This window comes from Homalodisca vitripennis, chromosome 3, assembly GCF_021130785.1.
Source record: "Homalodisca vitripennis isolate AUS2020 chromosome 3, UT_GWSS_2.1, whole genome shotgun sequence".
Classification (NCBI taxonomy): Eukaryota; Metazoa; Arthropoda; class Insecta; order Hemiptera; family Cicadellidae; genus Homalodisca; species Homalodisca vitripennis.
In genome coordinates this window covers 56,010,443-56,024,235 of record NC_060209.1, presented here as the reverse complement: position 1 = coordinate 56,024,235, position 13,793 = coordinate 56,010,443, and the positions used below count along the sequence as shown (strand labels likewise).

The 13,793-nt window shown below is 32.9% G+C and overlaps 1 protein-coding gene across 1 annotated transcript; it reads right to left on the bottom strand.

Annotated features, from left to right (window-relative positions):
* On the bottom strand, positions 1–13,449 carry LOC124356907 (glia maturation factor beta). The gene is made up of 5 exons (XM_046808202.1): positions 13,230–13,449; positions 7,309–7,399; positions 7,052–7,101; positions 2,931–3,063; positions 1–2,417 (listed from the first exon to the last, which is right to left on the bottom strand). Exons 1-5 carry the CDS (start codon positions 13,230–13,232, stop codon positions 2,278–2,280), a joined length of 417 nt encoding a protein of 138 aa, XP_046664158.1. The 5' UTR covers positions 13,233–13,449; the 3' UTR covers positions 1–2,277.
* Positions 13,450–13,793: the final 344 nt, after the last annotated feature.

Here is a 13,793-nt window from a genome sequence, read left to right as displayed (position 1 = left end):
TTGAAAACCAGTATAAAACAAATACGAGACGGCTTTTATAGCGCACGTTGGCGATTTTCGCACAAACGGCAGCGTGCGCAATCGCGCACGTCGGCAGTAAAAGGGTTAATTGTCGTGGCTAAAATACAGAATTACACATTTTATTTTGTCTATATTACTTAACTTGTATGGTATGTACAAATTTAGTAAACATATTATTATACTAAAAAATAATAACAGTGAAGTTCCTGTAATTGCCTATAATTAAAATCTATACAAGTGTATATTATTGTGGATTAACTTATAAACATCTAGTCATTTATATTTTTAATGATTAGCCAATTAAAGCTTTTTTATTTTCATTACAGTCAAATCAAGGTATACATCTTTAAATAATTTATGCAGTTTTGAAAACTGATGTGAAACCATAAATACGTGATTGGCTATTGGTAAATAAAAAACATAACTGGCCTCAGTAGAGCGGAAACAAAACTGTGAGAAAGTAAAAGTATAAACACGAAAGTGCAATTGAACGGATGGTGGCGTGATCTGAGAGTTGATACTAAGAAAAAGTGAATCTGCAGGAGAACATATCCTGGACACCAAGAAAGATGTGGTGCTGTCACACTGGCGAAACCAGAGAATATTTGATCTCTGAATGATGAGATGGGCAGAAGGAGAGAAAAGAAGGAGAAAGAGAGATTTTACCAGCAGCTGTTCATAAACAAAAAGATTAACCGAATGAGGTGACATTCCCACGAGTAAATTGGCACACCTGTTTGGGTGAACAATACTAGAACTCTTGACCATATACAGTGGTGCATAGATATCTCAGTGCTGCTATCATGGATCTGGTCAGAACGGGAAACACTGGAGATATTGATATTAGCCTACCAAACATTAAGTCCTGCTAGCCTGAAGGTGAGACTGGGGAACCAGAGAGTAACAGGCTAGAGGTCAGTCTCTGAATATCACAACCAAGCAACTAGAACCTATCTTCATCAACTTAATATGGAATATACATTCAAGAGACCGTTTCCACATTACTCTCTTCCAATTTCATGTCTCCAGTAGATATTTACAAACATACATTCTAACAGCTTCTTATTGGAATCAAATACTTAATTTATAAACAACTGCTCCAATAATTATGAAATTTTATTTTTGTGAGGCCTTACATGTTCAAGGAACACATCATCTCAGACCCACAACTCTGATGAGTTGTTTGTAAATGAAATATTTACAAACGAGTTTGAAAAACTAGAGAAAGACATTGTTTAAAAAATAAACATTCAGTAGACTAATAATGATGCTCACACAATCTACAAGACATTATTAGAACTATTAGGAGCCAAATTAAAAGCAGATTGCTTTTCCGACCTGAGCTCGCCACCGCTAGGCCCAACTACAGCATGATAAGATATTTTGTCAGTAGTCCGCAATGGGTTAAATAGTACATCAAAGTTTAAACAAGTTTGGTTTCCTTTCAAATTTTAAAATTCATAGGGATAAGTAACAGCAGAACAACTACCTTTCAATGTCATACAATCAACTGAATATGACTACTAAAGTTTACAAGTTGCATTTAACCATTATTGTTATGTAGACAAACAATTTTTTTAAATGTAATCTTCTCAGCACTAACTAGCATTTTAACCACAATGACAATTATTAGTGACTGTTTGGTAACTTTTATAACATACAAGAGTGAGATCTACAAACAACTGTTGTAACACTACTGGCGATAATTATTAAAATAGTAGCAAAACATTTTTAAAAGTACAGTGATTAAATCACATAACATGGCTAATATTGAATGCTACATACTGAGTATATTGTACATAATATCATAAAATGCCATGTATAGAGTTAATATCATAATATTTCGGTATAATAAAACAGAAGAAGGTGGTCCCAAGAGTATTGACTTGTCTGGAGGTAGTAGGGACACAGTATTATGTCTTTTGAGTGCTTTGAAAAATACAAGTGTACATTTAATATATCAGCAAAATATTGTAATAAAACTAATAAATTTTTTTTTAATTACAAGGATAAGCCCAAAACAAAATATATTCCATTTTTACTTTCTCTGAAATTTGTTTTCAGGGCTAACAAAAATTACATGAAAATATTTTAAATTTTCAATGAGAATATACTGAAACACATAATTTCATCTTCAATGTAATGAATCAAAATTCTTACACACACATTAAATTGAAGAAACTTAATATTGATGATTTTTTCAAAAGAGGAATATAACGATTATAACGGTGCAGCGATTGAGCACTAGATGGTGGTTTACTTGCTGAGCTTCTCCGCCAGCCATTCATCTGTCATCTCATCTAACTCTCGCACCTCGTACACCCGAGTCAGGTCGGCCTCCTTCTGCAGAGCCAGCTTCGTTCCAGCGTACATCACCTGCAGGTCTCTTTGGCTGTCTGGAACAGTGCATTCAGATTGCAATCAATTATATAATCCATAAAAATCAAATATTACGTTTATATCTTGAATGTTACAGTTGCTAATACCTCAGAATACTATGGTAGCCTGTGTCTATGGATGTGTTATTATGGTTCTAAACACTGATTATGCATGGAATTTTACAATTTCCAAAATATTGTTAAAACATAAAGGCCACACTTGTATATTAGAAGAGTTCTTTTTATTCATTGGATAAAGTCAATAAAAGTGTTCTTTGTATTGTAAGTGGTTTAATTCGACAAGACAACTCTTTAAATAATAAATATAACAGTATCAATGTTAAATTATGGTTGATTAATCATATTTTTGTATAAATAAAACACAAATTTATATAAAAAAACACTTATAGCAAAATTGCGTCAGGATTTAAATTTCATACTAATTACTGGAATAACAACCTTTTTCCCCCCAAATTATAGTAAGAATGAGTTGGAATCATGTCTTTAGCCAAGCTACTGCAGTTAGTTTACCTCTCGGTGTTATGTAGATGAAGGTCATCGGATAGGAGACTCGGCCATCGCTGTGCTGCATGCGGCTGCTGTACACTAAAAAGCGAGGCTGATGCTCTGGCAGGATATCTCTCAACTCATCCAAACATGTGTCCTACAACAGTGTAGGAAACTTTCCTTTTTATATAATAATATAGTTTTTATCCTATAAGATGAACTATTTCCATTAATGTAAATTGGATCTCATGTTTAACAATTTTAATGTTTCGTTAGTTATTTCAGAATTGGAAATTGTACATAGTTACTTTCAGATGTTAATATACATTTTTATGAGCCCAGACATTTTCATCTGGATTTTTTTTAGTTGGGCAAACTATTAATATATCTCCATAATTGCTAAATTCTAAAATATAATTACTTACATACAATTGAATTGTTATTTTAGATTTTACATTAAACTTACGTCATTGAGGCTTTTAAATCTAAAAGCTTTGCACAGGCAACATTTTGTGACCTGAGTAATAAAGTATTTGATGTTTTTGATCATAAAACATTACTTTACAAGTTGGCATATTGTGGTTTTAATGGAGTAAATTTGAATCTAATCAAATAATTTCTTGGAAATTGTCAAAACATTGTGTGTGTAGGTAGAGTAATATCAGATATAGCCTATATCAAACATGGGGTACCACAGGGTTCTGTATTGGGGCTGTTGTTATTTACTTTGATTGTGATCTACCGTTAGTTTTAAGCAGTCACACAACTTTATGCCACTGACACCACTATTTTTTCAATAGCAGTCTGATTTTCAAACTCTCTAACATTTGACACACACAACTCTGTCGATGGTACATATCAAATTTTGTTTATGGCAGATGGGTTCTAAATGATGATTGTAAAACCCAAGAAATATATTTTAGATTTAGAGATTTTTTAGAACAAGTTAATATAGAAAGCGTCAAGTTCTTAGGTATCTGTATTGATCAAAAACTTTCTTGGGAACCTCATGTAGCATACATTTTAGCTATTTATTTTTATTCATAAGTTTAAAAAACTATATACCAAATAACTGTGTACGATATGCTTAATTTGCTTTCTTTCAAAGCATAATCCACCAATGGTATCTTACTCTGGGGTTACAGTAATCAAATTAATAGGATATTGCTACTAAAAAAAAAGTTATAATAATCACAGATTTTTACAAATTGGATCATTGCAAATTTCTTTTTGAAAAATTACAATTTTTAACTGTTATAGGTCTTTATATTTTGTACATACTACTATTTACAAAGAGTAACTTACCCAACCATCAATTATGACAGGACATCCACAATTATAATACAAGGAATAATAAATGTGTTGATATACCTTTTTGTAGACTGTCAAAATCTCAATAAGTTTATAAGGTACTATAGTCGAATAGATACAACTTCCGTATCGGCGTGGTGGGGTGTTCTGACGTTGGAGTGAGAGGGAGAACTGCCTGGTTGGCTACCTGACCAATAGGAGCGAGGAGCGTCTGATGCGGTTGCCATAGCAACAGGCACTGTTGCCACATCGGCAAAGGCATATTGGCAAAAGTGGTAGGCTTATTTTACTGCACGCTGTTACATCTGGAGGGTTTGTTCCTAATTATTGCTTGTTATTTGCTTCAAAGCAAACCACAGACTACCATGAAGAAATGAACCATGACACTTTTTCAAAATGGTTCAGAGAATCACTTCTACCTAACCTTTCTACTCCATCGGTTATTGTTATGGACAACGCCCCATACCACTCCAAGATTTTAGATAAGGCCCCAACGCAAGGTAACAAAAAAGCGGAAATTCAGGCATGGCTTCGCAAGCATAACATACAATTTGCAGAAGATTTTACAAAAGCTGAGTTGTTAAAAAAAAAAATCTATTTTAGAAGCGTGGGCACAAGAAGGTCTCATTGAAACAGCAGTAGAGGAAATGATAATTCACGTGAATGGAGATGACAGTGACAGTGAAACTAGTGACTTTGAAGATTTTGCTGACGAATATAGAGTGCAAACTGACCAAGGAACACAGGAAATATACGTCAACAGAATGTATGCTGACGGTGTTTGAAGTATTTTGACAGCCCCCGCAATAAATATATTCGTGCTGTGAATGCAATATTAGGTTTTCAGAGTACCCAAATTATTTGTCTTTCACGATATCCGAATTATTTTGTAGTTGTAGATTATTATATAGTATAATGGTAACATATTAATATCGCACATATTTGTGTTAAATTAGAGAAATTTTGTTTCTGATTACTAGTGTAAACAATCAAAAGACAACACACACTGACGCGTTGTTTGTTGGTAAGTACGCTGGCGCGCACCGTCTGATGTTCTCTTCTCAGTGTTCGGTGAGAAAGTGACCGCTCACGGCAGTGCCCGCACCAACGCGGCAACACTGCGGCATCAGTCTCCCCACTGCTCGCTGCCCCTCCACACCCTTCCAATACGGAAGTTATATCTATTCGACTATAGGTGTGAAAATGTTCAACAACCTCCCTTCAGAAATAGCAGAACTACCTATAGTTTTATTCAAGAATGAATTGTATGAGATTCTTTTGTTTAAAATTTTATTCTATTCAGGAATTCTTGAATCCAAAGAACTGTTAATTAATGTGATATTTATAAGACGTTTGTTATGTTATATTAACCTTTTGCTATAGTTACCACAGTTGGTATAAATTATTTTGTCTGTCTTTTAGAGTTTTTTTTTGGTTTTCAGGATTGTATTGTATGTTGATTTTGTCCTATTATCAATATAATTTAATATAGCGGATTTGACCAAGAAACCAAGATATCACCAAGTAACTTAAAGCACTGGAATGACTGAAAACTGCATATTTGGACATCAATGATCATTTATTCAACTATAATAATTTTCTATCACTGCTAAAAGTTTTGACAATTTTTTCAGCAGTAAATGTGTTAAGCAAACTTTTCTAACTGATCTAAAAAGTATCTGTATAGATTGACTTGTGTTGTGATTTCATATTTGTTTATAATTGTACATACAGTAAAACTTGGACAATTTGAACCTCAAGAGACCAGTAGAAAAATCTGAACTTTTCATTAATTTAAATTACATAAATTTGTTAAAGGAGGTTTTAAAACTCTTTTAAACTCTGTGATATGTTTATATAACAAAAACATTAATGTTACAAACATATTTAATAAAGTTCTTTTTAAGTTGCATATCTGAAGTATTATTAATATACTGTAACAAAACATAAAGTCTCAAGTACAGTAATAAGAAAATCGTTACAAAGATCTCATGCACTCACTTTGAAATGCATTGTCGCAGTGATGACTAAACAAAGATACGGCAAGAAGGGAGTCCATGAGGCAAGCATGGTAGCATTCATATTTCTGAATTCATTAAAATCATAAAAGCGTGTTAAAAAAGGCATGGCAGGGGGAAGTAGTGTACTCAGTCAGTATGGCAATCGCCTGTGCAGCTAGTACTTATGTACAGTATTATACAATGCATTGGAGTGTTGCCTCATTTTTTTATGAATTCTAGCTCAGAAATTATGCATTATGGATATAACAATTTTGAATAGATAAACAGAATTCAAATTGACCACCCTATTTTCAAAATTCACTTAGTACACATAACAGGGGAGCGGAACAAAAGTTTCAATTTTAAATAAAAAAAGTTTGAACTACCTATGCATATCTACTGCATATTGAAAATTATTATTAACAGTGTTTCCAAAATATGGCTAACTTTATTAGTATTATTTAACATGTCCTAATGAAATAAATTATGATTTTGTAACTCTTAATAGGCTTTATTTATTGCATAAATATAATTAAAGATGTAGCATTGAACGTTCATGACAGTCAGGATACCCCTTTAGTGGATTCATCAGTAACAGTATTAAAATATAAATCACATGTAATAACATATTTTAAGTTATTTTCAGTTTATTTAAAAAGTTTGTAAAAGTTACTTATGACTAAAAAATAATAAGAGGAACATTTTTCATACACGCCACCAAGGTACACTAACTCATTTTATAGTTTTGTTTTTATTGTGTTCAAAATAAATCTTACAACAAAGTATATGAGATTTGGCCAATCTGCCTACAGTTGAAATTGATATTAAACTTACCTCCACCATTGTGTCAATGCAAATTTTTTGCTTCTCACGATCAACTTTCACTGAAACAAAGGAAAAATTACTGTAACAAAAATTATTTTTAAGTTTCAATATAAACCTGCTTATATATTGATAGTAAAAACAATTTCCTTTAAAAAATTTTAATTAATACGCAACGATGGAAAATTTTTAAATGTGTATAGCTTAAAAAACTACTAATATTGTATTTTGAAAAATTGTAATTGAGGTAAAAAAAACTGTATACTTACAAATAAGAGCTGTGTTGTTTTCATGTTTACGGAATCTGAACTTTTTTAAAGCGTCTTTGACATCATCTTCAATATCACAAACTTTGACAGACTGAAAAAGATTGTGTAAATATAATAACACATTCTTGATTCAACTTTGAGGAATGGTAAAAACAAAAATTCTACCAAATAGACATATAATTAAGACACATATCACTTTATGTGCGGATAATTTTTCTCCATATACTAACCCTATTTTACCTCCTTCATTTAGTTAAGCTATTTTTAAATCATATAAAATATACTTACTGTCTGAATTGTTTTATATTATATACTGTTTAAAATATCATAATATTTTGTATAATAATAAATACATGTTTTGACAAAAATTATTTTTGAAAAGGTTCAACTGCAATGTAATTGTTATCTACACAGAATGTTATCTCCATTGATAGGGGAGATAAAACTGTTAGCATATTTATAGATCTTTTAAAATCATTTGATAGCATAGCACATGAAAAAGTTGGTTATTTTATAGGAAAAGTAGTAGTTACTACTTAGTTAGCTATGCTCCTGTTAAATTCCACTGCAATTACTGCATTTGACCAATGGTAAACAGTTTACTGCATTGATGTCTAATGCAGAATCAAAATAATTAATTCATGATGAATCTAGCTTGTGGAGTGCCACAAGGTTATGTCCTGGAACTTGTTTTATTTCTTTGCTATTAAATAGCAACAGTTCCAGGTGTCTTCTGAGATGGACGGGATCTTTGCAGCCCGTCACTAGCAGTTACTCGATTTGCTTTTACATCTTTGCTGGATCTCTTCAGGTCAAGTTTTTCGCTGGGACATTTTCCCGAAAAGTGGAAGGAAGTGCAAGTGTTTTTATTCCCTAAGTCAGCCCCAGCCTCTAATTATTGTTTCATAAACTGTCCTATTATTGTCACGCTCTCAGTAGTTTGGTTCCCAGAATTGTAAGGTTATGAAAGTATAGCTTTTTGTGCCTTTCTGGACATAGAGGGTGGTTTTCATTACTCCCTTTGTAGACTTAATGAATGGAGCAGTGACTAGAAGAGCATAGACCTGTTCACTCTTAATTGTATCAGTTGGATACTGTCTTGCCATTGTAATGGATAGGCTTGGTGGAGGGTCCATTACTGGGGGTATAGTTAAAGATTGTCCTAAAGGAGTCCTATCAGTTCTTATTTGGTACCTGATTATTGAACAGACTCAGCAAAAAAGAATTTGAAGTTCAGTGTTAGGCATATGACCTTGTATTTATATTAAGGAGAATACATAATTTTGTATTGACCGAGTTCATGTGCAGAAAGGTGTGCTGAGGAGGTATTTCTATACTTCCTTTCCCACAACGGAGAAAGCTTAATTTACAGATTGTCTCTAAATTAGTGGAGTCATGCAGTCCAATCTTATTGAAGCTCTTGGAGCCTTGTTTGGGTTGTCTCTCCTTCACCTTTACGTGAAGAGCAAGGCAACCCTTAGCGCTATAAAACTGCTTCAGAGACAAACCCAAAAAAGCCAAGTTAGTTGCGGGGCATATGAATAAAATCATCAATCTGAACAATTTACATAATATGCTCATATCTTGCTCAGATTACACCAAAACAGTTCTGCTTTGATCATCCTTTCCAGGTAATTATTGTAAAGTACCAAGTATAGCAGTAGGGTGGCCTTCTTTTGAGAAGGGAGCATAAATCCGGTATATAGATGGATCAAGAATGGATTAATCATTGGGCCTAGATGTCAAGGAATCAAATTTCTGGTTCATTAAGGTCCTGGGTTTCTTCCCAACTGTCTCATGCAGTTATACTTGCAATACATCTGTGTCCCTGGATCAATTTATCAGGGAAACCAAAGAGGGCCAAGATAAATATCTGCGAGGTCTCGCAGCAACTACACTTTTTTGGTCAAGGTGGTCTGGAACTGCCTATTATCATTTAAAGGCCTGTGTCGCTGTACCAGTCACTATAATGTGGATTTTGCGGCATGAGGGAATTGTAAAGAATAAGACAGCAGACATATTGTCAAGAGCCTTGCAACTCATAGCCTGGAAACCTTTTTGTGGCTTGGCTAAATGTCAAGTTAAAAGTGTTGTCACAGAACAGGTGGCTATAGAAACTTTCCTCTACTAGCCTCCCAGATCTGAGACAAGAAAAAACTGCCATACATCCATTATTGACGGACAGAAAATACTTTTGATTTCGGAAAAATACTAATCATATTCAAGAAACATAATCCTAATTTAACTGACACTAAAGAGCTGTTGATATTTTCAACAAAAGTTCACAAAAGAGGCTGAAACATCTGTTTACATTTATTGTCTTGATAGTAACAACACTATTTTATACTTTTCTGTAATATCTTTTTAACTAAAAATTTATCAAGATAAGAAAAATTGGAAATGTTATTAAAAACATTACTACTTTTAACTGCAAAATTTTATAAAATATGAATAATACAGTGCTTGATCAGTACTGTAAGGCTTTTATCAAAGATACAGTTACTATCTATTCTTACTACAGATCGAGCCAGTGATGAATTCATACCATTCAATGAATTACAAACAATGTTAAAAAAAACCAGCTTAGATGCTTTTTGAATGAGCCTAATTGTGTATATATTTTCTTAATCGTGGTAACAAAGCAAAAATCAACTGTAACACCAGAAACACCTCAGACCAGAAGTCAATTATAATGGACGAAAGTAGACACTTTTGACAGAATAGGCTTCACAGACATGGGCATGAATATATTTTCTTAATAAGGAAAACAAGGTAAACTCAACCTTAAACCAAAAACATCTCAGAATGTAGTAGATTACAATGGTCTTAAGTATACTCTTTTTGATCAAAGTAGGCTACTCAGACCTCAATACGTGTATGTGTCGGTATGTACATGTGTGTGTACTTTATTACATAACCTAGCTATGGTGGGAAGGGTGATTCAATGTGAATGCTAAGTTTAGCTCCAGTTCTCCTTCGTCTTAGTGCAGCGTGTAGAACCTAACACTGACACAGACTTGACTTAGAGTTTAGCAATTGTATAACATTCAGCACAAATAAAGCATGTTTATTGCCATTGTAATTTCTTACTCAAATACCACACAAATGATTTTGCTCTAATTTTGAACAATATTTTCATTCAATACACATAAAAAGAGATGGATAGTAGTTAATATCACAAATAACTGCAATTAGAATGTTTTTGCATTTGATAGTTTAGGTATTTCTAATCAATAATTTGGTTCCCTTAGTCAATAGTTGTGATGGCCGCTTGCTACATTGCATCCTAGTACTATATTTTAAGAAACTGAAAAAAAGTGGTTTTAGATTGTTTTAGATAAAGTTGCCAATTGTAACACTATCCCTTCCTATATTTAATTTAAACAAATAAAAACAGTTAAAATGCATTTTCACTTAACACAAAAGGTGTATGCGACTCTTACATTGGGGACAGTATGATAGGTAGATCCTGTTTTATATCCTTCAGTATAGTCATCAATACCTAATATATTGATTAACAAAACTATCAGTTAATACATAAAATACTGTATATGTTTGAAGTTAAAAGGATTAATTACATACATACAATGACATAGCCTAACCATCAAACAAACAATTAACACCGTTTAAAGGAAAAATCTCAATTAAAAACAGACAAGCCATAAAACCAAACAAACATCTTAAAACCAATAAAACACAATTAGCATCTTTCAGTTCTATTTTGTATAGTTTTCTTAAGTTAACTATAATTTTTATTTAAATGAAATCAAATATTATGTTTATGATAATCTTAAAGAATTTTACAGTTGGTAAAGTTAATTGTTCAAGTTTATTTAAACCAGTATCAGTTGGTTATATTGATGGTTGTGATTAAGCAATATTGTTTGTTAATATTGGATAAATAAAACCGGGTCAGCATACCAAACTCTACCCCTTAAATTAACCCTACTACCAGTGGGCACTTTTGTCTCAACTGCTAAGCCCAAATTGGGATAACTGAAAATGTCAAAAAATTACTTGAAACACAATATATCATTATTGTCAATAAATTACAATGCATTATGAGTTAAACAAATAAAAATTACAGAAAATATGTATTTCCTTTAATACAAATTTTGCAAAATCAAAAATTTGAAATGGACATTTTTACATTCATGGACATAAAAGTTTTTCTCCTTGGGGGCAATGTCAGTTTTAAATGGTACTTTGGTATATCCGGAGGCCATTCTGACCCTATCTACTATTAGTTAAACAGGTTAAATATAAAAGTAAGTAAATACATAGTCATAGTCATAACTGATTAGGGTACTTTGGGATTATACCGACCACACCAGTATGAAGAACACAAAAATATAAATTTTAGAAACAAACATGATAGAACGAAAAAACAACTCTTTCATTACAAAATTACAAGCATTTCCAGGTATTGTGATTGGTATTGTTGCCGCTGTTATCTTATCCTTCTCGAGAATCCCGATTACGGCAGGCCGCGCGGCATCACATGATTATTTAAGTTTTTTGCACGGTACATAATTGCCTTTCCATTACAATTCAATTTATATTTCTGATCAGCCCCTCTAGAATTTGATATTTTACTGATAGGTACTATCTCGAGGGATGTTTTTGTTTCGTTGACATCAGGGTGGGGCGTGCTGCCGAAGCCCGCGCTGATGGCCGGAGGCACTCGCATTTTGGGCGGCGGAGTGTGATCAAGAATAAAAACAAGTTTTGAGTGTTTTTTTCAATAAAGAGTTTAGTTTTTGTTTGGTAATGTTTGTTTTTGTTGAATTTTTGTGTTTGGAGAAATTTAGGGGTTAAACACGGAAGTACAACAAAGCGACGCACCAGCTGAACGGGCGGCGAGACTCTGCAATCACGTTATCTACTAGACCGCTCGACTTTGACCTCTGTCTGAGGATGGGGAGGGGTTTGTGATAAGACAATTCCTGTTTTATATTGACGAAATATTGTTCTACGCTAATCTAGTAATCAGAAGAAGCAAAATGTCAAATAACGATTCATGTCTGGGTGTGGTCGGTATAATCCCAAAGTACCCTGATTAGTTACTACATAAGTACAGGGGGAAATTAGGGTTGCATAGCCCATTCTTACATATAACATAAAAAATGAAACAACTGAACGAACTAGTGGATGGTTGATCCATGATCGTCACGCACTCACTCGACCCAAGCTACAGTTCACGTTATCTAGTGAAGCACTGACTTCTGCCCCAGAGCGCTCAGATAACATATACACTATCAGTCCCACCCGCAGATAATATTTACAGATATCCAGACACAGCACACAAACAGAACATTAAAACACTAAGAACTTAACTATTTATGTATATACCCTCTAAAATTATGTTATTTGTCATTTGCACCCCCTAAAACCATATATATTCTTTGTTCAGGAGGATGAACAGAATACGTTGATAACGTCAAATTCGTGATTTGCCACCTCGACCTTTAATCTGATAATTTCCCTTAGTTTAAGTAATCATAATAATACAATAAAGAATACCCTACTTAATGCATCTTGGTTGAGACATTAGTGGTTGACACTACTGTAAACGAATTTTTATCGAGACACATCCAGCAGTTCTATGGTTAATATTTATCAATAAGCGAATTTATCATAAAGATTTATTTTAACATTATAATTGTAATTAGAAAATTCCATGTTTATGTGTGCCTACTAATGATTATAAATATTTTGATTTTAGAAGTTTTTTCAGAACTATTCAATTGTTACAATAGTAATAGGCAGGGAGAAGGGTTAATGTTCAAGTTTGATCAATAACTTGTTTAAGCCACTAGGAAACTAGTAACTTTTTAAGTGACTTTGAGATTAAATAAATAATTTAAAATTATATTGTCTTGTAGCCTATGTGTGATAAACCTCAATACTTGTTGTCTTACCATTTTACAAGGAAGGTTTTGTTAAACTGTTTCAAGAAATTTATGGATTTGTGGAAACTATAAATTTAATAATCAATTTCCAATTTTTTGTGAAAGTATCTCGATATAAATATTTAAATACAACAAACAACACAACTTTATTCACTTAAAAATTCGACAAACACAAAAACATAACAATGAGCTGTCAGCAGAGGCCATTAAGCGATAACCAAAAAGCCACACATTCTGAATAATGACAAATCTCTGAAAATAAACTCTGTAACTGTCACAATCAGCTGTCTCCAAGACACCGTCTTGCGATAACCAAAATGTCATATACTACTAAATAACTACAAAGCTTCAAGTTATTAATAAAAAGGCGGTGACAGTAAAAAAGAATGCATAAATAAACCTTGGAATTTTATTTCTCAAGACCTTGGAAAAGATAATTCTCAAGTATATCGAGATATGTTATTCCTGTAACAGTGTTCTCAGCAAAGAAAAATGGACCGTACACCTTTTCCCGAGAAACCGCGCAAAACACATTAAATTTTGGAGAGTCTCTCTCATGTTGCACAATTTCAA